General features: G+C 43.7%; 1 protein-coding gene and 1 long non-coding RNA gene across 4 annotated transcripts in view; one reads left to right on the top strand and one right to left on the bottom strand.

The window, feature by feature from the left end:
- The window catches only part of PATJ (PATJ crumbs cell polarity complex component), a 340,451-nt gene extending 320,538 nt beyond the window's left edge, over nt 1–19,913 (bottom strand). For 2 of the 3 annotated variants that reach the window (XM_020993089.2, XM_078156676.1), the window contains exons 1-6: nt 19,774–19,913; nt 6,462–6,516; nt 6,188–6,354; nt 4,653–4,841; nt 1,928–2,067; nt 575–770 (exon numbers count right to left, since the gene is read on the bottom strand). In XM_020993089.2, coding sequence (XP_020848748.1) covers nt 575–770; nt 1,928–2,067; nt 4,653–4,841; nt 6,188–6,354; nt 6,462–6,483 — 714 coding nt within the window. In that variant the 5' untranslated portion in view covers nt 6,484–6,516; nt 19,774–19,913. The remainder of the gene's footprint in view (nt 1–574; nt 771–1,927; nt 2,068–4,652; nt 4,842–6,187; nt 6,355–6,461; nt 6,517–19,773) is intronic. The other variant, XM_020993086.2, reaches the window with a different exon arrangement.
- On the top strand, nt 19,166–23,092 carry LOC144457868 (uncharacterized). Its single transcript, XR_013487454.1, has 2 exons — nt 19,166–19,617; nt 22,249–23,092. It is a non-coding gene; the product is annotated as an uncharacterized LOC144457868 (long non-coding RNA).
- The last annotated feature ends 1,021 nt before the right edge of the window (nt 23,093–24,113 follow it).

The following is a 24,113-nucleotide window of genomic DNA, read 5'->3' as shown; positions in this document are numbered from 1 at the left end:
AACATGTCGTGAGATGCTGGCAAGAAAGTTTTCCTCTCTGGACCTCAGTTTCCTGATCTCTAAAATGAGAGGATTGTACTCATCCTTCCAGATCTAAATATATGATCAGATGATTCTCAGAACACAATCAAAATTTCTCTTTCTCCTCTCCAAAGGCTCCAGGTCAGCCTGCACTCAAACCTCACAGAGCCAGGAGGAACATCTGACCTGAGGCTTTGCTCAGGTGAGCAAAGTGACTGCCCCTCCCTAAACATTTAGGGCAACTCCTCCACCACCTGACCAATTGCCTTGGCCCCCAGGACATTCTTCCTATTTCCTTCCCCACCAGTTCTGGAAGCAGGAACCATAGAAACTATCAATGTCCCTGGATGGGGTGTGTCAATCTTCTCTACATTCCACAGCTAGGTGAGTTGTTTCCTCCATTAAAATGTAAGGGGCCAGTGACTGTCTTTGCTTTTTGCACATACTAATCCACTCAATCAATGCTTTTTCATTCATTCATTAACATATCAGAAATCTTTAGAAAGATTCATTTGCTTGGCCCCAAGGCCACGCTCCTCATTTTCTTACTCACCTTCTCTGGAGGGTTAGCATTACTCAGGTTAGTGGAACTTTGGCCGGGCCATTGTCTTGATCCCCTGGCGACCACCAACCACAGAGATCCCGTGCATTGCTGGAGCAAAGCAATAGCCTGTTGATGGGTCATGTTCCTGTCCAGGAGGGTGTGATTGATGGCCAGGATCTGGTCATTTTCCTTTAATCGTTGATCCCTTGAAAGAGGAAAAGATTTTTCTTTCTGTTAAGTGGCGCTCCTTAACTTCCCAGAGAAAAATGCACAAAACCCTAACGCCTGCAGCCTCCACATTCAGCAGGTTGCTACAGAATTCTTTTGTTTATTACACTGTTTCCATTAAAGACTACAACTTAGCACTTCAGAATGTTTTTTCATCAGAGCACACATTAACTAATTAACACGAGTTACACTGTGTGCATCCTGCAAAATGTTGGGTTGTTGGGGGGTTTTTAAAAAGACATTTGGTTTTAAAGGTAAACAAAAACAATTCCAGCCCTTCTATTAGAAGGTGTTCTCCACACCCACCCAATCTGTTTCCTCACCACTGCCTCCAAAAAACCACCCCCAACCTGCTAGGATGTGGCTTCCATGTTAGGCTGAAACTACTCAATACAGCCAAAGGCATCTTCATGGCTAGATTCAGTTGACCTTTATTGGTCCCCCCATTCCTTGACCTCTTCAGTCTCTGACACTGGTGACTACCTTCTTCTTAGAATGCTCTTCTGGAATGAATTCCTGGACACTGCACTGTTAACCTCCTGCCTCTCTGACTCACCATCCTCAGTCTTATTTTCTGTCCTCATCCCTTTTTCCTTTTTTGAATTCTAAACCTTGGAAAGCCCACCCACTCTGGGATAACCACTTAACAGGAGCCCGATCACCATGGGCAGCTAAGTGGCACAGTGCATAGAGTGCTGGGCCTGAAGTCAGGAAAGCTCCTCTTCCTGAGTTCAAATCTGGCCTGAGATACTTTCTAGCTGTGTGACGCTGGGCAAGTCACTTAACCCTGTTTGCCTCAGTTTCCTCATCTGTCAAATGAGCTAGACAAGGAAATGAGAAACTACTCTAGTGTCTTTGCCAAGGAAACCCCAAATGGGGTCATGAAAAGTCAGACATGACTGAAGAATTACAACCTGATAAGTGGTCATCTGGCTTCTGCCTGAAGACCTTAAGTGAGATAGAATCCACTGGGACCCCCAAAGCTCAAATTGTCAGGAAGCTTTTCCCTCCCTACATGAAGTTCAAGGGACTTGAAGAGAGGTAATGGGAAAAATGAGGGATCAACAAAGTAGTGTTTTAGAACCTTATTGTGAGGGAAACAAAGCAAGCAGAGTGGACGTGAATGACCCTCACCTGTCTGCTATGCTTCCCGGCTGGACTTCCTTCACAAAGAGATCAACACCTCCAGCGTTTTGCTTTCTCACGGTGACCACGCTGAATCCCAGGCCTCCGGTGGACGGCTTTGCTATATCTATATATTCGATCTGTCTGCCCTGATGGGGAGACAGAAGAGAAGTAAAGTCCACAACTTAACACTGAGCCGGCTCTGAAGCTGCTGAGGCACAGATGGAGCTGCTTTGGCCGGTTCTGACACTAAACCAACCCCACATTTTGCTTTCTGGAAAACTCTCACTTGATGACTGTCAGTAAAGATTGAATCCAGGGCATGGCAGTCTCGAGGAAGTTCTGCAACCTCAGGGAACTGGGGAGGCATTCTGACACTTCATTCCCACGATGAGCTGAACCCCAAGGGGAAGAGCAATTCTCAGAAGACATTTCCTGTTGTGTGTTTTCTGCATTTCTGCAAACATCTTCAAAATGTTATGGATTTTTTTCCCCATTGGTTTCTTACTAAAAATTCTCCTTGGTTACATTTTCAGAGAGTTCACAGTGTCTAATGCTCTAAATTCTCAGGGTACTACTAGCTTTTAGCTCAAGTCAAAACAAGGAGCATCTTGGGGAGAGGGAGTTCTGTTTTTAACCCTATGACAAACTCATATTGCTCCCAACTTGAAAGACTGGGAGAAAACATCACCCTCCACATGGGTTTTATCTTAAACCACAAGGCTCCGATCCTTATTGCCAAGGATTTTATTCACTCCATTAATAGCACACTAATTGAAAGGGCAGCATTTCTAATGCCGGAGACTAACAAAAGCAAAGCACAAAAATTAACTGTTGAATAATGAAACAAATGGAATAAAGTGGTAATGCTAGGTAAAGGATTCTGGTTTAGGTGGTGCTTTTAAAATTAATGAATCTGCCATCTGATTTGGCCTTCTATTTTCAGATCGGACTCCATTTGTAAACTGAAGCTCACAGGCAAAAGAAGGTTTCATCAATGACTTCAAGTGAGGAACAAATCTAGTCCCAAATGTCAAAGATCAGTTACAGACTGTACTTAAGTAAGAAGAGGAATCAGACAAAGATGGTATCGGAACATTCCCCCAGTCCTTGAACGTAGTTTTTAAGAGCCTATCAACTCCATTCCTCTCGATCCTGTTTTATTCAGCAGGATTTGAAGAGGAAGGGCAGGAGGGAAGGAGTACTCATCACTTCTCAGAGAGAGATTACAGGCAGCCTTCCCCCTCCCAGGAATCAGCCCCATTCTTTCCTCCTGGCTGCCCAGGGGCACTATGTAGCCAATAGGAGAAAAGGCTCTCCCACCATTTATGTAAAGGCAAGGTTAGGCCAACCCTAGCCTCCAATGCAGTTTGGAGAAAGGGTTTCCTTACTATATCCCCCTGATGTCCACAACTGCTACCAAAGCAAAGACATGAAAAACTATGAGAATACATGTTAAAATAAAGCAGTCAATCAATCGATAAACATTTATTAAATTCTTTTTAATTTTGCTTGAAAGACTTGCTCTCTGGGAGAGGCAAAGGAGAAAGATAAAAGGAGAAATGTAGGGGGTAGACAAGTATTAACTTAGTACCTGCTATACAGTAGGGTGGGCAGCCAGGTGGCACCATAGCGCACAGAGCGCCAGGCCTGGAGTCAGGAAGCCTCATCTTCCCGAGTTCAAATCCGGCCTCAGACACTTCCTAGCTGTGTGAACCTAGGCAAGTCACATCACCCTATTTGCCTCAGTTTCCTCAACTGTAAAAAGCGCTAGAGAAGGAAATAGCAAACCGCTCCAGTATCACTGCCAAGAAAACTCCAAATGTGGGCATGAAGAGTTGGACGCACTGAACAATAATGGCACATGCAGTGCTAGGCACTAGGTGGATGGAGGGGTGGGTGAAGCTGTGATTAAATCAGTACAGGATGCTCCCCATGAAGAATTTCTTCTACTCAAGCCTGCTTGCAATGAGTTTGTTATTGTTGTTGTTTAGGCATTTTCAGTAGTCTCTCACTCTTCATCACCCAATTTGGGGTTTTCTTGGCAAAGACAATGGGGCGGTTTGCCATTTCCTTCTCCAGCTCATTTTACAGATGTGGAAACTGAGGCAGTTAAGTGACTTGCCCAGGGTCATACATCTAGTAAGTGTCTGAGGATGGATTTGAACTTCCTGAATCCAGGTCTCAGTATGCTATCCTCTGCACCACTAGCTGTCCCCTTCAAATGTAAAATGGGAATGTTTTAAATCTATCTGTCTGTTTATTCATTCATTTGTTAGTAGGGCCTACCTCCCAGGGCTTTTGTAAGCATCAAATGAGATAATATTTGTTAAAAAGAAAAAGGCACTTAGCACAATGCCTAGCATACAGAAGTGCTCCATAAATGCTTATTTATTCCCTTATGCCACACCAAATGGGGCCATAAAAACTCAAAAATCCAAATCTCTTCCTTCAAGAAGCTTACATTCTGTCAGAAGAAAACATTTTTGCACATAAACATTAAACTAATACAAAGTAATTTTGCACAGGGAGACACTGGCAGCTGGGCTATTGAGAAACACTTTGTGGTGTTGAACTCATTATGGAATATAGCTAGGGATTCTAAGAAGAGGAGGTAGGAGAAGCTAGTGTTTTTCAGGCATAGGGTACCCAGTGCAATGTCAGGGAGACGGGAAATGGGGGATTGGGGGATGGAGGCATGGAATCTACATGTAACAAGATGGGATTGACCTACCTGTGCCATCTGTTGGATGACAGAGTTAAATTCCTCATTTCCTGATCTTGGGGTCCAAGGAAACACTGCAGCTGAGTTATTAAAGGCTGTGTGGGCATTCCCATTAGCAATTGAGCTGTCAGTAAACACAAGCAATCCTTTCCTTGAAAAATCAAAGTTGGCCAGGCAATCTGAAGGAATGTGGCTAAGCTGAGGGGGAGAGAGAGAAAACAATCACATAATTTCATAACCTACCAAAAAGTTCATGCATTGACTGTTTTTTCTGTTGCTATTATATTTGGTTTTTTTATTTTATTCTGAACTTAAGAAATAAACTAAGCATTTCCATAACATAGTCAAATACAGAAAAAAGATGATTGTACATGAAACTGCAAATCTAGAATGTACAACTTGCTACTCCTTTTAAATACATAATAAAGTTATCACGCGATTTTTTGTTTTTTTCCCTTTTTTCCCTCCCCTGCTCCCATTGACTTATGACAGATTAGATGTTGCACGTTGCACAGAAGCTAACAGCCTCGGTGATGCAGATGGTGTAAATACACAGCCTGGTCTGTTTGTTTTCTCTTTGGATACCAGAGATCATAAATTTAGAAAAGCTGCCTGGTCCGATCGCCTCCTTTTACAGAGAAAACCACTGCCCCAGAAGGCTGGGCGGCTTCCCCAATGTCACGCAGGTGGCCATCATGAGGATACTTTAATAAACAATCCATTAGGATAAAGACAGATGCCGGCACCAGGCACCGTCTATTAACCAGCAACATTTCATGTCAATCAAAGGCAAGTCTGGTCTATGATCTCCATCAATGGAGGCAGATCCCCCAAGGATGAGAACACACAAACATTCGCACATTTGGGTATGCACAGGAGAGGCAGCACAATAGAGAGCCAAGCTCAAGAGTCAGGAATATTCTAGATTTGAATATGCTGTGGATACTAAGAGCAGCAGCAACAACTGATCTTTACATAGTGCTTGAGAGGCAGTGTGGTCCAGTAGATAGAGATCTGGCCACAAAGACGCGTGTTCAAGTTTCTTTGCCCCTTATTCGCTGTGTGGCCCTTCACTCCTCTGGTCTCTAAGCAATTCTCTGACTCTTAAGCTGCAGAGCAATGCAGATATGCACTGGCAGCCCTAGGACCCCATCCAAAAGTCAAAGAACAAGAAAACAGCTATTTCAGATGCCAGCCCCACTACAAATGGCATTCTTCTTGACTCACTTATCCAGCAACAGGTACTATGAGATTCAAGAGGACAAAGTAATTGGGAGGCCGATTTGGGGACAACTCAGACAACTTTCTAACAACTGTCTCTGTCGGGGCTGAAACACTGGCCCAGGGGCCCCCGACACAACAGCAGCTCTTCAAGCAGAAACAGGAAGACCATTCACTGAGAAAGCTATGACGAGGCTCATGACTCGTCCTTCCAACTCTGTGATCCCAGCCCATCACGTCACCAAATTACAACATCTTAAAATCAATCCATACATCTCCCTGTAAAACCAACTCAACAGGGAGGCCCATGGGTTGGAACCTACCTGTCCTTTCAGCTGTCTGATGGATTGCTGAATCGTGAGTATCTGGTTGAAGAGGGGGCTCTTCAGTGTCTCATAAAACAAGGCAAGTCTCTCATTCTGGGAGGTGTCACCCCTTTCGTGCAATTTCATTTGCAGACGGTCAAGGACCTGCAGGATCTGCAGCTTAGCTGTGGGAGAAAATGGTGGATAAAAGGGCCAATTAAATGTCAATGGTCTTCCATCCCTTCCCTGATGACTCAGCACTCGGTGAGTGAGCTACAAATTGTATACATACTTGCTGCAGGATTTTCAGGCATCTTGAACTGTTCTCTTCAAACAACCAGAGAAATCTATGGATTTGGACAAAAAAAATCATTTAATATATAATTATCCATATATGTATCTATTCAAAGACAAATGGATATGGATGGAGATAGAGACAGAGACAGAGAGATAGAGACAGAGACATAGATAAGTGATGGAGATAGAGACAGATAAGAGAAAGAAAGAGAAAGAGGAGAGAGAGAGATTGCCTCCATCACTCACTGTAGGTATAGTACAGTCTTGGGAATGGTGTGGAGAGGATCTGAAAGCTGAAGTAGTCCATCATTCTTATAACTTACCTACAGCTTTCTCCTTAGCTCTAGGCCCCCAACACCAACTACCTGTGGTCCTTCTCCACCAGGATGCCCCACAGGCATCTCAAATGCAACCAAGTCAAAACAAAAATATCCATTCCCTCCAAACCTCTTCTGAAATCCCCTATGTTTGTCCAGGGTACCACAATCCTGTCACTAATGCTGACCATCTGGGTGACCCTGGGCAAGTCACTTATCCTCTAGCCTCTCTCAACCTCAGTTCCCTCATCTATAAAGTGAAAGTGAGGGTTGGGCTTAGATTCTTATCATTTAGCCACTGCTGAGATTCCTAAAATCTAGCCACAGCTTAGATTCTTGGGGGCAGCTACGGGGGCGCAGTGGATAGAGCACCAGCCCTGAAGTCAGGAGGACCTGACTGAGTTTAAATCTGGCCTCAGACCAAACACTTGACACTCACTAGCTGTGTGACCCTGGGCAAGTCACTTAACCCCAATTGCCTAAAAAAAAAGAAAGCAAGGGTTGGACCATATGGCTATTGATCAATAATTCTATCAGCCTTTCCATAATCAAACTCCTCCTTCTGCATGAACCCCCCTCCATACACCCAATCCCTTCCCCTCACAAGGCCCTAGTTCAGGCCCTCCTCACCCCATACCTGGCCAATCAACGGGCTTCCAGAGCCCAGTCTCTGCCCTGTCTAATCTATTTTCTAAAAAGCTACCAAACTGATATCCCTAATTTCAAAAAAAGAGACTCACATTCCACTAACTCAGTCATCTTCAGTGGCTCCTTATCGTCCCCCAGATAAACCAGCTCAGACTGTCCACAACCTGACTCCAACCTACCTTCCTAGCCTGACTTCATGACTCCCTTTCATATGATTTCCATTCATACACTAGCATTCTCATTTGTTTCCTAGGACCGTCCTTCATCCACAGCCATAGTCTAGCCACAGGACTGCAAGCTATTCCCAGAGCTCAGTATCTCCAACCTCTGCACATTTGCCTCTCCCAAGGCACTCCCCTCATCTCTACCTCTCAACAGTTTGTCTCTTGCTTCAAGAGTGAGGTCATTAATCCCACTGTCCATGATGCCTTCTCTACTCTCTGCTTCCCGGTCTCCTCTAATCACTCAGCTTTCACTTTCCCGTGTCCTTGTTTATCCCCAAAGAACATCAACTCCTTGAAGACACCGACCTCAAAATGCTGGTGTCTAGATCCCCACCACCTTGCCAGAGGCTTCGTACATAAGAAAAAAAGTACTTTTCTTTGTGTAGGGCAGGTTTAAGTGGGGGAAAGGGAATCCTTTGTGACCAAACTAAGCCCTCAGCCTAGTTATTTTTACTTCTTGTGTTCTCAAAAAAACCAACAAAAACAAAAAACAACCCCGACTTAACAATAATAGTAATGATTTCTATGGCACCGGAAACTGTGCTGAGCCCTCTTTTATCTCTTTTATTATTTTGTTTGATGCTCACAACAACCCTGGGAGGAGATAATATAATTGTCTCTATTTTACAGATGAGAAAACTGAGGCAAACAAATGAGAAGTGACCCTCTCAGCTAGCCAGTGTCAGGTTGGATCTGAACCCATACCCACTGTACCACCCAGATAGTCTTGGTGACTGCCAAAAGCAGGAACATGACACCATGTATGTCTTTTATTTGTCTTTACAGCCCCACCGACTAAAGCTTTGGCTGACATCATGATCTTTAGAGTTAAGGTCAATGAATAAACAATTAAAAACCAGCTGGGGCCCTGTCTAACCCGATAAAAAGACCCAAGAATTTTCATTAACTTCAATGGGATCTCTACCTAAAGCACTCTTTTTTTTTTAAGGCAATTGGGGTTAAGTGACTTGCCTAGGGTCACACAGCTAGTAAGTGTCAAGTGTTTGGTCTGAGGCTGGATTTGAACTCAGGTCCTCCTGATTTCAGGGCCACTGCTCTATCCATTGTGCCACCTAGCCGCCCCTACCTAAAGCACTCTTGAGGAGACATTTATGAAGTTTGGGCTCCACCACCATATGATACTAGCTTTAGAGCTAGAAGGACCTTTGGGGTTACCTATTCCTCACCACCTAATTTTTAATAAATAAACTGAGGCCCAGAGAGGTTATGGAACAAGTCTGAAAGTGACAGTCAGGATTTAGTCAGGCCCTTTGACTGCAAACGTCAAATGTTTTCTCCAGCTTCAGGTAGGCTCCCCGAAGCTGAGTGCTGGGACCGAGGGAGAAACTGAGATGTGCTCTCAACAGTACCACTCCTTGGCAGCCCACAGCACAGAAGAGCCACTGCCCACGTCAGCCCTTCTAAGCTAACAGGTGGGGCTGTCTCTGCAAGGTGAGCAGGGCACATTCCTCTCGAGCCAGACTGCTGGGCCATCTCTATGGAAAGGTACACAATGATTCTGCTTCATGGGTCAACAAACTAGAACATGCCTGGAGCGCTCAAGATAATTCTGATCTCGAAGCCAAGAGTGACTCTAGCATATCGGGAAATGGGTAGAATGTGCCTCCTTTTAGATGACTATCCTTTTCCACCTTCCTAACCAGTCTCTTGGGTAGTTTGGTGGCTCAGTGGATAGAGCGCTGGGACTGGAATCAGGAAGACTCCTCTTCCTGAGTTCAAATTTGGCCTCGGACACTTCGCCTGCTAGCTGTGTGACCCTGGGCAAGTCACTTAACTCTATCTGCCTCAGTTTCCTCATCTGTAAAATAAGCAGAAGGAAATGGCAAACCATACCAGTATCTCTGCCAAGAAAACCCCAGACAAAGTCCCAAGGAGTTGGACGTGACTGAAAATGACTGAACAAGAGCAACAAAAGCATCCTGTCACCTTCACGTCCACCCTCGGGTCTAGTCTATGCCCCATCCTGCTCTCAGCTGGCTGTCAGTTAACCACAACTAAAGGTAAGCAGTAAGACGGACAGCTGAAAACCCAAAAGACCCCAGTGCAAAGGCTGCTTCAGACACTTACAAGCTCCGTGACTCTGGGCGAGTCACTTCACAAATAACAGCACCAGTAACTTTTTGTTGTTGAGTCATTTCAGTTGGGTCCGACTCTTCACAGCCCCATTGGGGGTTTTCTTAGCAAAGATACTGCAGTGGTTTGCCATTTCCGTCTCCAGTGCATTTTACAGATGAGGAAACTGAGGCAGACAGGGTTAAGTGACTTGCCCAGGGTCACATGGTTAGACAGTGTCTCTAGCCACATTTGAGCTCAGAGAGGAGTCTTTCTGACTCTGGGCCGGAGGCTCTACCTACTGCGCCCCGTAGCTATTCTTTATGGCTAATGAAATATCATTTAATGTTCAGACAACCTTGTAAAATAGGTGCCATTATTAAACCCGTTTTTCACATGAGAAAACTAAAGCTTGAAGAGTTTAAGTGACTTGCTCAGGGTTACACAGCTGTGTCTGAAAAATCCTTCACTCAACCTCAGTTTCCTCACCTGTAAAATGAGGATAATAATAGCAACCACCTCACAGAGTCAGTGTGAAGCTCAAACAAGATAACACATATATAAAGAACGTTGCAAAGCTCCAAGTATTAGATAAATGTTAACTCTTATTACCAGGCTAGCATTTGTATTTAAAATTGATTCATAGGATTCTAGAATTAAACAAGACCCATAAGATAATTAGTCCACCTTTGAGTCCCTCGACAATATGGAATCATTTGGTCTTTTCTTGAATGCCTCCAGGAACCAGGAATTCTCTACTTTGGGAAGAAGTCTGTTCCACTTATCTAGTCATTGTAACCCCAGACCTTAGCACAGTGCTTGGCATACAGTAAGCACTTAATAAATGCTTGTGGGTTAAACATTTAGTAAGCACCTACTGTGTTTACAATGCCATGCAAGACCCTGGAAATTCAAAGACGAAAAATGACAGGCTCTGCCTTGAAGAAGTTCACTCTAAGAAGGGGATGTGAGTAGTAATGGACAAAGCTCTGGATGTGGGAGCCAGAACAACCTGAGTTCAGACACCACCTGGCCAAGTCTCTTCCCCTCGCTGTGCCTCAGTTTCCCCATCTGTAAAATGAAAGGTTTGAACTCAACAGCCTTTCCAGCTCTACATCAATGATTCTACAATCCTGAGAAGTAAGCATGATATATGGCAGAATGTGATTAGAAGTCAGTCTCGGCCCATTTTTAGGATGGAGGGAACACTTTTGGAGGTGTCATCTCTGTATAATACGGGGGCTGGACCTTTCACCTCTAAATCTGTGGTCCTGATACCTTGAATAAGATTGTGTATAGGAAAGGTTTTGTGACTCTTCCAGGTTAGCCACGGGAGGTTCAGGAAGGCTTCATCAAGGAGGGGGACTCTGAAGTGGACCCATATGGCTCCGGAGGAGAAAGTAAAGCTGGCGACTTTGCCCAGGTCTCCCTTGCTTAAATCCAACTCACTTGTATGTCACAGCATCACCTCCCTCATGTCATGGTCCTCCTTGGGGACACACAACAAGAATCCACCTGAAGGAAGAGAAGATCTGGATGGGTAGAGATGAGGAAACATTCCAGGCATGGAGAAAGGTATAAAAAATCCAATGACAGGACCCAGCACGAAGGCCAGCAGCCCAGCCGGCACCTCATGAGCAGCAGGGAGGAAAGGCGGGGCTCAATCAGGAGAGTGGAGGCTCACACTGGACAGAAGGCGGCCTCTGCTGCTCTGCCCTCGGAGATCCTCTCCAGCTTGGCCTGTTTACATCTTACTTGGATGAAGCTGCTTGTAGGCTGTCCCCCCTATCATGCTGAGCTCCTTGAGAATAGCACAGGCTTTGCCTCTGTTTGCGGCTTGCTTTGTGTACACTTACCACAGCATCTGGCACAGCGTAGGCTCATAATCGATGTTTCTTGATCCATTGACTACAGCCTTTTTTTTTTTTGAGGCAATAAGGGTTAAGTGACTTGCCCAGGGTCACACAGCTATTAAGTGTCTAAGGGCAGATTTGAACTGTCCTCCTGACTCCAGGGCTAGTGCTCTATCTACTACACCACCTGGCAGCCCCTAATCTCATCTCTGACACACCCCAGCAGATGTGACCAGAGAGGTTCATGTACCTCTCAGCGCCCCTAGGCAACTGTCTAAGACCTGAGTACACTGATGAAGAGAGGCAGAGAAAGTAAATAAGGGGGAAGGGAATAAGCATTTATATAGAACCTACTATGTGCCAGGCACTACACCACCTTATAAATATCATTTGATTGGGGCAGCTAGGTGGTGCAGTGGATAGAGCACCGGCCCTGAAGTCAGGAGGACCTGAGTTCAAATTCGGCCTCAGACCAAACACTTGACACTTACTAGCTGTGTGACCCTGGGCAAGTCACTTAACCCCAACTGCCTAAAATATATATATATATATATATATATATATGCATACATACATACATATGTATGTATATATCTATATATATATATATACACATACATACATACATATGTATGTATATATATATATATACACATACATACATACATATGTATGTATATATCACTTGATCCTCACGACAACCCTGGGAGGTAGGTGCTGTTACTATCCTCATTTTACAGTAGAGGAAACCAAGGCAAATGCCATGTTAAGTAACTTGCAGAACTTGGTCATATGGCAAGTAGGTACCTGAGGTTAGATCTGAATTCAGGTTTTCTTAAGGGGGGGGCAGGGCTCTATCCATTGCACCACCAGGCTGCCTCAGAATTAAATTAGAATCAGTGAAACTGCCCAGATTAACAGAAGAGGAAACAGAATATTTAAATAACCCTATCTTAGAAAAAGAAATGGAACAAACCATTGAGGTCCCAAGAAAAAAAGTCCCAGGACAAGATAAATTCACAAGTGAATTCTACCAAACATTTAAAAAACAATGAATCCCAACACTATATAAACCATCTGAAAAAATGGGCAAAGAAGGAGTCCTACAAAACTCCTTTTACAACACAAATGTGGTGCTAATACCCAAACTGGGTAGAGTGAAAACAGAGAAAGAAAACTACAGACCACCTTCCTTAATGAATATCACTGCAAAACCTTTAAATAAAATACCAGCAAGGAGATTGCCACAATATGTCACAAAGATCACATACTCTGACCAGGTGGGATTTATACCAGGAAAGCAGGACTAGGTTCAATATTAGGAAAACTATCAGCATAATTGACCATATCAATAACAAAAACAATACTCATATCATATCAATACAGAAAAAGGCTTTGATGAAATACAACACCCTCACCTATTAAAAACACTAGAAAGTATAATACAGAATCAATAGAGCTGTTCTTAAAATGTTAAGTACTATCTATCTAAAACCAAGACCAAGTATTATCTGCAATAGGGATAAACTTGAAGCCTAACCAGTAAGATCAGGAGTGAAGCAAGGATGTCCATTATTACCACTATTATTCAATACTGCACTAAGAAAAGTTAGCTGCAGCAATAAGACAAGAAAAAGAAATTGAAGGAATAAAAATAGGCAACAAGGAAGCAAAACCATTACAGATGTACGAAGGTATACTTAGAGAATCCTAGAGAATCAACTGAAAAAAACTAGTGGAAACCATGAACAACCAGCAAAGTTGCAGGATCTAAAATACATAAATACATATACATAAATCACCAGTATTTCTACGTACTACCAACAAAACCCAACAGGAAGAGATTAAAAATAATTGAAGATAATATAAAATACTTGAGTCTGCCTACCTGCCAAGACAAACTCAGGGATTATATGAACACAATTACAAAACACTTTTTATACAAATAAAGACTGATCTAAACAATTGGAGAAACTGTAATTGCTCATGGGTAGACTAAGCCAATATAATAAAAATGACAATTCTGCCTAAGTTAAATTACTTATTCAGTGCCACACCAATCAAACTACCAAGGAATTATTTTACAGAGGTAAGAAAAAATACTAACAAAATTCATCTGGAAGAACAAAAGGAAAAAAATATCAAGGGAACAACTTTTTTTAAATGTTAAGGAAGACAGCCTAAGAGCTCCAGATTTCAAACCATATTACAAAGCAATAATCATCAAAACAATCTGCCACTGGCTAAGAAATAAGAATGGTGGCTCAGTGGAACTGATTAGGTGAAAAGGTACCCAATACCCAATAGTAACGTAGTGTTTGATAAACCCAAAGATCTAAGCTTTTGAGGTAAGGAGTCAACATCTGACAAAAGTTGCTGGGAAAACTGGAAAACAGTTTGGTAGATACCAGGCATAGACCAACATCTCATACCATACAGCAAGATAATGTCAAAATGGATTAATGATTTAGATATAATGGGTGATAAGAGAAGTAAACTGGGGGAGCATGGAAAAATGTACCTCTCAGATCTATGGATAAGGGGAAAGTTTATGAGCAAATGAAAGATAGAGAGGATCACAAGAAGTAAAAATGGATAATTTTGATTACATGAAATTAAAAAACTTTCACACAAAAACTAATAATGCAGCCAAAATTAGAAGAAAAACAGGAAACGGGGAACTTTTTTTTTTACAGCAAGTTTTCTCTAATAAAAGTCTCATTTCTCAAAATATATAGGGAACTGAGCTAAATTTGTAAAAAATAAAAAGTCACTCCCCAGTTGATAAATGGTCAAAGGCTATGAACAGTTTTCAGAAGAAATCAAAGCTATCCATAATAACAAAAAAATGCTCTAAATTACTGATTAGAGAAATGCAAATTAAAACAACTCTGAGATACCACCTTACACCTATCAGATAAACTAACATGAGAAAAGAGGAAAATGACAGATGCTGGAGGTGTGGAAAAATTGGGACACTAACGCACTGTTGGTGGAGTTGTGAACTAGTAACTAGTTCAACCGTTCTGGAGAACAATTTGGACCTACGCCCAAATGGTACAAAATTGTACGTACCCTTTGACCTAACAATACCACTACTAGGTCTGTATCAAAGAAAAGAGAAAAGGACCTTTTTGTACAAAATATTGATAGCAGTTCTCTTTGTGGTGGCAGAGAATTGGAAATTGAAGGGACGTCCATTAATTAGGGAATGGCTGAACAAGCTGTGGTATATGAATGTAATGGAATACTATTGTGCTATAAGAAATGATGAGCAGGCTGACTTCAGAAAACCCTGGAAAGACTTGTATGGTCTGATGCTGAGTGAAGTGAGCAGAACCAGGAGAACGTTGTACACAGTAACAGCAGTATTGTTAGGGATGATCAGCTGTGGAAGACCCAGCTACTCTGATCAAGACAATGATCAAGACAATTCCAAAGGACCCAAGATAAAAAGTGCTATCTATCTCCAGAGAATGAAATTATAAACTCTAAAGGCAGATTGAAGCATACTTTTCTTAACTTTAAAAAAAACCTATTTTATTTTTGTGTGTTTTCCTTTGCCACATGGCTAATATAGAAATACACTTTGTATGATTTCCCATGTATGATCGATATTAAATTAATAAAATAATAATACAAATAATAATTTAAAAAATTAAATTAAATTAATAAAAGCAGGCAAGCCTTCTCAAGGAGGGGGGAGGCGCCAAAGAGAAGGAGAGAATTTGTAACTCAAAAAATTTTTTAATGATTGCTAATAAAATTTTTACATGTAATTGGGAAATACTTAACAAAATTTTAAAAAGAGTTGGGTTTTTTTTTTTAAAGAATCAGACTGTGGAGGACTTTAGGTAAAAGGCTAAGGAATCAGCAAGCCAGACCTGGTAAGCACTGCTTATCTTCCTTGTGTCAAAGCTCAGCTCAAGGCCAGGCAGTAAACCAACTATCATTCATTGAACACCTACTACGTACGTGGTAGGCCCTGTGCTAAAAGCTAGGGATAAAGGCAAAAAATGGTCCCAATTCTCAAGGAGCTCCCAGGCCAAGGGAGGGGAACCTTTATCCTCGAGGCCACATGTGGCCCTCTAGGTCCTCAAGTGCAGCCCTTTCACTGAATCCCAATTGATGGAGTCCATCCCCTTGGTGCAGCCTTCCCTCTTCCCCCAGTTATTATTGCTTTCTTTCTTCAATTTTCTTTCCATCATAATTATTTGTGTCAAAGTTACGCTGCCACCCACAGCATTTAAGCTTCCTGAGGGCAGAAACTGTTTTTGTCATTGTACCTCCAAAATCACAGAGGTCTGTTGAATAGAAGCCTCCACCATGGGTTGGTTAGTTTTTTTGTTTGGGTTTTTTTTTCTTTTTGGTGAGGCAATGGGGTTAAGTGATCTGCCCAGGGTCACACAGCTACTTAGTGTCAAGTATCTGAGGCACCATTTGAACTCAGGTCCTCCTGACTCCAAGGCCCAAGCTCTATCCACTGTGCCATCTAGCTGCCCCCAGGGATTGGTTAGTTTTGCTGAAATTACTTTAATCTAACTTTTATCAAAACTCTTTGTTACAAGAGCTGGCTGACTAGATGTGAGGCAGGGAATATATTCAGAAATGCTGAATTAAAATCAAACAACATCAAAAATGTTTGCTGAGCTGAACTGAATCATAGCATCACCATGAAAATATGTGTCCAGGGGCAGGATGCACAAGACAGCCTCTGGGTATGTGCCCAGTCTGAGATCCAGCAGTGGGTAAAAGTTGCTGAGAGGGGCGAGGTTTAAGGAAAACCAGAACTATCCTAAAATGGAATAGGCTTCCGTGAAGGTCATGACAACAATTAGCATTTACACAGCGCTTTAATTTAAGGTCAACAAAGCACTGTACATGCACACCACTGTACTGGTGATATAGGTAAGTAATTGTAGTTACCATTCTACAGATAAAGAGGCTGAGATGTGAGTAAGTGATTTGCCCAGAGTTACTCTGCTAATATGAATCTGAGGCAGGGTTTGAACTCGAGTTTTGCTGATTTCCAGTCTAGCACTCCATGTGCTGCACCACCTAGCTAGCAGGGGCTCTCTCTCCTTATTGGAGGTCCTCAAACAAGGCTGGATGACCATTGTGGTCAGGTTCAGGCTTTGGGTCCCTTCCGACTCTGACACATTCACCAAGCTCCTAATTGCTCCTAATTCCAGAGCTTAGCATAGTGCCTGGTATATAGTAGGCACTTAATAAATGTTTATTGGTTGGTTGAATTCCAAATCAAGGAACTGTCCTGACTTCGTTGGTCTCGCTTAGGATTATCAGGAATTCCTATATCTAGAGCCAGAAGGTCCTCAGAGACCCTCTCATCCAACCCCCTAATTTGACAAAGGAAGAAAACTGAGGCCAAAGGTGTAAGTGATTTGCCCATTGGTACACAGGGGGTGAATGAACACTAGAGGCAGTCCTCTGGACTCCAGAGTCGATGCTTTTGGCAGGGGGACCAAGCTGTCTCCTCTTAAATTAATACTCAGAGCCCTCTGCCTTAACATTTCATCAGGGCTGCTAACAGGTAAGAGTGAGCCTCTCTGGGCCTCAGTTTCCTCCTTTGTAAAATGAGCAGGTTAGGCTCCATGACTACTTCTCAGCTCTAACCCTGTGGTTTTAATACCACCCAACCTTCAGCCCACCCAGCAAAGAAGATGTAAATGAATTTATCTGGCAACAAAGGAGACAGGAATTCCCCAAGGGCATAGATCTCCCTAACAGTGGTTCTAGGCACAGAATAAGAAAAGTCTGGGTGTGGGGTTTGGCCCAATGTTTTTTCCCAATCAACAATTCCTCCCAGTAGGAGGCAGGGAAGAGATAAGAGGATGGGGTATGGACAGGGAACCCAAAAGATACTGAAAACAATATGGGGACACTAGACATGACCAAGGCGTGTTCAAGCAGTTCCCACTAGGGGAACTTGGAATAACAAGCTTTATGTTTAGGGTCCAGATCTGCCCCTTATTCTGTGTGATCCTAGGAATATCATTTAACCTCTCTGGGCCTCAGTTTTATCATCTGTAAAATGAGCTCTTTGGACCAAATGGGCTTTGAGGTCCTGTCCAACTATAAATCTAGGATCTTATGATTCCTGGAATTCGATTCTGCAAACATTCACTAGATGCCTATTAAAAGAGGCAGCCCAGGCAGGCAGTGGATAAAATGCTGGGTTTGGAGTAAAACAAGGCTTGGATTCAAATCCTGCCTCAGACATTTAGTAGTGCTGTGATCCAAGTCAAGTCGGTTATTGGACTTTAGTTTCCTCATCTGTAAAAGTACCCACTTCCCAGAGATATGGTAGGAATCGAGCGGGCACCTTGCAAATACTCAAACAAGTATAGAAATGTCATCAATTTTATTTCCAGATGAAAGATGACAGGGATACAACAGTGGCATAGAAGCCTGCTTTCTGGGGACAGGGAGACAGGGGTAGTTGGAGAAACTTGGTCTAGATATATAGATAAGCATCCAAACAGTAATGGTGTAGGTGGGGCAAAGGAGATGTTTTACGAAATTTTGAGATGGAAACTCTCCACTTTTCACAAATTAAGAGCTGAAAGGGACCTCAGAGGGCATGTAGTACAATGCCCACATTTTCCGGATGAGGAGGCTAAGCCCAGAGAGGTTGTGACTTATCCAAGGTTACACAGGCAGTGTCAGAAACAAGATTCCAACTTAGTTCCACTGTATCACATCCCAGTCCTTTTTCCAGGGCCTGAAAGAAGAACCAGAGGCTAAACAGACCTCAGAGGCCATTAAATCTACCTTCCCCCCCCATCCCTGACAAGTGGGAAAACTCAAGCCCTGTGATGTAATAACTTACCCCCGTGGATAGTGTCAGCGGCAAAATTTGAACCCAAGCCCTCTGACCCCAGAGCCAAAACACTTGCCACGGCACCAGAGCAGGCATGGCCTAAAGGATGTATCCCCTTACTCCTGTACCATTCATTTGGCAACTAGTGTACACAAAGCTGGTTTCCTCCACAGTTCCTGGCACACAGTAAGCATTTAATAAGTGCTTGTTGAATTGACTTCCTTGTAAAAGGAGGGAATTAGACCAGAGAATAATAATAAGCTAATATTTCTATAGAACTTAATTTGTGCCAGGCACTGTGCTAAACACACTAGCATTCTCATTTGACCTTCACAAGGATGCTGGGAGGTAGGTACAATTATTACCCCCATTTTCAGTTGAGGAAACAGAAAAACAGAGTGAAGCGACTGCTCAGGGTCACACAAGTGTTTTGTGTCTTGATTTGAACTCAGGTCTTCCAGACTCCAGGCCCCCAGCTCTATCTACCATTTAGCTGCCACCTTAGATGGCTAAGATCCCTTCAGGTTCTGAGATCTATGACTCTATCATCTATCCCCCTAATCCTAGCAGGGACTGACTCCTCCCTTTCCCTGTCCTTCCTCTGAACATTAACTGAATTTCCAGAACAAAGTCCAGGTCTGTCTACCAAAGGCAGTGTAGGTGCTCAGTAAACGCTGGTCACCTGTGATAGTGAGCCACGTGTAAAATATGAATCCTGACGCTCCCTAAAAGCAGGCAAGACCTTGGATGAGCAGGGACAGTGAAATCTCTTTCCCCCGGGAAGAAACCAAAGTGAGAGGAGAGATCATCTTAAGTCTACGTGGTCCCAACAGGTGGAGAAGAAAACGGGCCCCTCCAAGGCCCTCGCCTTCTCTGGGCCTCAGTTTCTTCATCTGTAAAATAAAGGGCTTGGTCTAAACGACCTCCAAGATTCTTCCCGGCTGAGGAGCTCCCCAGGCGTCCGAGCCTGGCAGATGCGTGTTACTCCAGGACAGAAAAAAGGGGGGTCTGGTCTCCTCCTCCTCCTTCCGTCTCTCTCTCCCTCCCTCCTTCCCTCTCTTCCTTCCTTCCTTCCCGGGCCGGGAATGTTCCAGCTCCTTCTCCCTCCGACTTCCTGGCCTCCATCAAATCGCATCTGCGCTCCGATCGGCCCCCCCAAACCAGGGAGCAGAGGGAGGAGTGCGGGGCAGGCGAGGTGGGCCGGTGGCTGACGTAGGAAGTTAAAGGGGCTGGCACCGGGAGCCGGGAGTCGGGAGGCCCTGCGAGAGCCAGGGGAGGCCTGGCCACGGGAGAGGGGCGGAGAGGGATCGGAGGAGCAGGAACCCCACCCCTAACCCCAGCCTTTCTTTACCTGCTCGGTCCCGAAGAGTGAGTGCGCGAGGCGGGTGCTGGCCCAGGGACCGGGAAAGGTGGGGCTCCAGGAGGCAGGAGCACCTCCCCTCCCCTCACCTGGGCGGAAGTGAGAGAGAGAGGCTGGGGGCGGAGCACACTCACCTGGCAGGCCCTGCCCTCCCGACCCCCTCCCCAACCAGGGCGCGGGGGCGGGGCCCAGCAGAGGGGGCGGGGCCCAGCCAGGGGCCAGCTGGGGAAGCAGGGGCACCCCGGGGCTCCAGGGCCAGGGAGGGGACAGACTGGAGGAGGGGATGTAGAGAGGAGGAGGAAGAGAGCGCGGGGGGAGGAGGTGTTGTCAGTACGCCTCTGGCCCTGAAATGACTCTACAGTTACTTAGTATCCTCCTGAATTTAAGGGACGCAATGGATAGAGAACCGGGCCTGGCGTCAAGAAGACTTGAGTTCAAATCCAGCCTCAGACACTCACTAGCTGAGTGACCCTGGGCAAGTCACTTCATCCTGTTTGCCTCCCTTTCCTCATCTGTAAAATGAGCTGGAGAAGGAAATGGTAGACCACTCCAGTGTTTTTGCCAAGAAAACCCCAAATGGGGTCACAGAGTTCAGACAGGACACAACAGCAAATATATAGCACTTTAAGGTTTGCAAAGAACAGTACAGAGATTACTTCAGTTGATCTATGTAAAAGCTAGCTATAATTATTTATGAAGGGTAGGGGAGTGAGGGGAAGGAAATAGGCATTTCTGTAGTGCCTACTATGTGCCTTACAAATATTATCTTATTTGATCCTCAAAACAACCCTGAGAAGTAGGTGCCCTTATTCTCTTTTTACTGAGGAAACTGAGGCAAACAGGTTAAATGACTTGGCCAAGGTCAAACAGCTAGGAAGTGTCTGAGGCTGGATTTGAACTCAGGTGTTCCTGATTCCAGGCCCAGCTGGAAGGTATCTTCCAGCTCTCCCTTTGATCAAGCAGAATGAAAGCTCTAGAGAACTGGGCTGTTTCCTGTTTACTTTGTCTTTATATTCCTAACAACTTCTTTTTCTTTTTTTATCTTTATATTCCTAACAACTTCTTTTTCTTTTTTTATCTTTATATTCCTAACAACTTCTTTTTCTTTATTTCCTCATTTTTTTGTCTTTATATTCCTAACAACTTCCACCTAGTAGGTGTTTAATAAAGGTTTATTGCATTGCATATTGGAAAGAGGGGCTGGAGTAGAAAAAAGAAGCCATGGAGGTAGAAGGGAAAAGATGGTGGAAGGGGAGGCAGGAGGCTTGAGAGGGAGAAAAAGAGTGAAGGGAATAGAGATATGTGAATGATACTGGAAAGATAGCCCCCTCCCTAAATAGAGGATAGGAAAGGAGGGAGGAGGAAAGGGAAGGGAGAAAGAGTCTGAATGAGTTGACCCTGGCCTCCAGGATGAAGGAATTTGGGATTTGGCAAGGAGTTTCACCTCAATTAATCATATGCTCCTTCCAATTGGTAGTAAAAAGGAAGGAACCCTGGTGAGAGACAGAAAGAGAAGGACCTGTGAAAGCCTTAAGGATTGTCCCAGTGGATTGGATTCAGTCAAAGGGCCATACTTGAGGACCTAGAAGGCCACATGGGACACAGGTGCCCACCCCTGCTAGGTTCCCAAAGTAGGTGATACTGCCTGCTGGCAAGAGCTGGAATGATATAGGAGGTGGCAATAGCTTCTCGTGTAATTGGGAGGCATTGAATAAAAATAAGGGGGCAGTGAAAGCATAAGGAAAGAAGAGTGGAATTTTGAAAAACTGTACATGTTTCATCTGTTGTGTAACAGAGTTAAAGTTGTAGTGATTATATTATTTTCCAAATAACCAAACAAAATGCAAGTTATAACCTATTGGTGGTCTAGTCCACTGACAGGTCTTAACAAGCAAGTGTTGGCTGGTGAGCACATTGCTCATTGTTGGGAAGTCCAGCATGCATCATCAGGAATAAGTGCATGTAATGACCTGTTTACAATATGATACTATATGATCACATGATGTAATATTACATCATCAAAATTTCAATTCAGGAAAAAACCCACAAATTCACAATAAGTTATTAAATTTAAGATGAGTCATTTTTTAGAAAAATGTTTTATATTTTTTCAAAATTATGCAAATTTACAAAAAAAAAAACATTAAAGGGTTAAAGAAAGTAGATTTCCTGCGGGGGCATTGAGTAATTTTTTATAAAAGCAGGGTACAGGCCAAACAAGTTTGGGAACCTCTGGTCTAATCTAACTCCTCTGTAAAATGAGGATGCTGGTCTAGGGTACTTCTAAGTAAGCTTCTTCAGCACTAACATTCTATGAATCCATTTGTTCTACAAATCGGGAAACTGAGGCTCAGAGAAGGATGCTCAACATATTAGATAGAAATAGAAGAAACTCATTCTGATCTCAGGTCCGATGCGTAAGTGCCTTCCCCTCCTCTAAACACAGTCTCCTTTTTTGGGAAGCAGACGGAAGTAGACTGAAAGCCTGGAAAGATGGGAGGTATAGGAAGAGACAGTCAGACAAACAGAAGAAGAGACAGATGGCCTAGTGGCTGAGAAGCAAGGCAGATGGCCCTATGGAAGAGGAAAGAAGCAGACAGACTGATGGATCGCCAGACTCTCTAGAGGGAGGGAAGAAAGCTGGAATGGGAAAGATGAGCAGATCATAGGATTGAGAAGTGGAAAATAATCTAATCCAAGCCTTCTTTTAACATGTGAGGAAACGGTGACCCAGACAAGGGAAACAAATTGCCCATCCTACAAGGCAAGTAGATTATTATGACCATAGATTTCTAGCTAGAAGAGATCTCAGAGGCCATCTCATTTAACCCTCTCATTTTACAGGTAAGGAACTGAAGCCCAGAAAAGCCACAGAAATTTCCCAAAGTCACACACAGTATAAGTGGCAGAGCTGGGATTTGAACCCAGATTCTCAGATTTCAAATCCATTGTGCATTAGGGAATAAGAGAGCAAAGAAGAAACAGGAAAGGGGCAGATGGGAACATAATCAAGGGCGAAAGAGACAATATGGAAGCCAGTGGTGACGGCAGGAAAACAGAAATTAACTTGAAAACAACCAATTGAAATCCAGCAGAATTGATCACACCTGCGGCAATCACTGAAGAAGTCTCGTATTCTCATCTTTTTTTCACGTTTAAATCTTTAAATTTGCTCTTTTGCCTTCAGCGATTTTGGAATACAACAAACTAGTCGACCTTCTACTTTAACGGACAATTTTTCACTGTCATAGCCTGGGCAGAACAGCAAGAGCCTGACCTTGATTAAAAATAAAACCCTTCATGGTCTTTGCATTGGCCATTTTTTCTGGTCTGATAACCCTCACCTTGCATGTCCCCCATCGCTGTTCAGGAGATCCTGCCTCTTGTCTCACTCCTGGTTCTCAAGGCTCCTAAGCTCCCTTGAAGGCTCAGCTCAAGTGTCACTTTCTACAGGAGGCACCTATGTAGCTTAGCAAGGTGCCTGGCACATTTGTTGTTGTTCAGTCATGACCAACTGTTCGTGACCCCATTTTGGGATTTCTTGGCATGTGGTTTGCCATTTCCTTTTCTAGCTCGGTTGAGGCAAACAGGGTTAAGTGACTCACTCAGGGTCTCACAGCTAGTGTCTGAGGCCACATTTGAACTCAGGTCTTCCTGACTCTGGGCCCAGGAAATGAGATCATATAGGAAAAATGGTATGGCTTCATTAGGAAATGATCCAGAGAGAAAGGAATGAATCAAAGGAGCTACGGATGGCAGTGGGGGTCTCATGGTAGGCCATTTTGCCCCAATCTTTTAGCTACCTAGCTACCTGGCACAACAAAATGCCTGGGACACAGTAGATGTTAACTAAGTGCTTCCTGACTAAGATATCTGTCCTGATTCCTCACACCTAGTAATGCTTCCCTACCCCCATATTACTTTATATTTACTTATCTGTCTGTGTGTTCTTTCCCCAGATAGAACAAAAGCTCTTTGAAGACAGAGACTTGTAGTTAACCCAGTTCCTGGCACACAGCAGGCATAAATGCTTACTGAATGAACAAATGAATGGACTTGGTCAAACATGAATTTTAATTGCGTCCCATCCTCCACAGCTCTCCCTTTTGTTAGCTATTTCCTGCTACATGTCCTTTTCTAATTTTTCTAATTAATAAGCATTTATTTCCACCTGCCTCCTCACTAAAAACGAAAACAAAAATCCATGTAACAAATATGCACAGTGAAGCAAAACAAATCCCCAAACTGGCCATGCCCAGAAGTCTGTGTCTCCTTCTCCATCCCCTCTCGGCTGGGAGCAGGCTTCATTGTTCCTCAGACCTTTCCTGTGA

Source organism: Phascolarctos cinereus, unplaced genomic scaffold (assembly GCF_003287225.1).
Source record: "Phascolarctos cinereus isolate Bilbo 61053 unplaced genomic scaffold, phaCin_HiC Scaffold_5;HRSCAF=322, whole genome shotgun sequence".
NCBI lineage: Eukaryota > Metazoa > Chordata > Mammalia > Diprotodontia > Phascolarctidae > Phascolarctos > Phascolarctos cinereus.
Note: the sequence above shows the minus strand (reverse complement) of the source record. Positions and strands in the feature narration are given on the sequence as shown.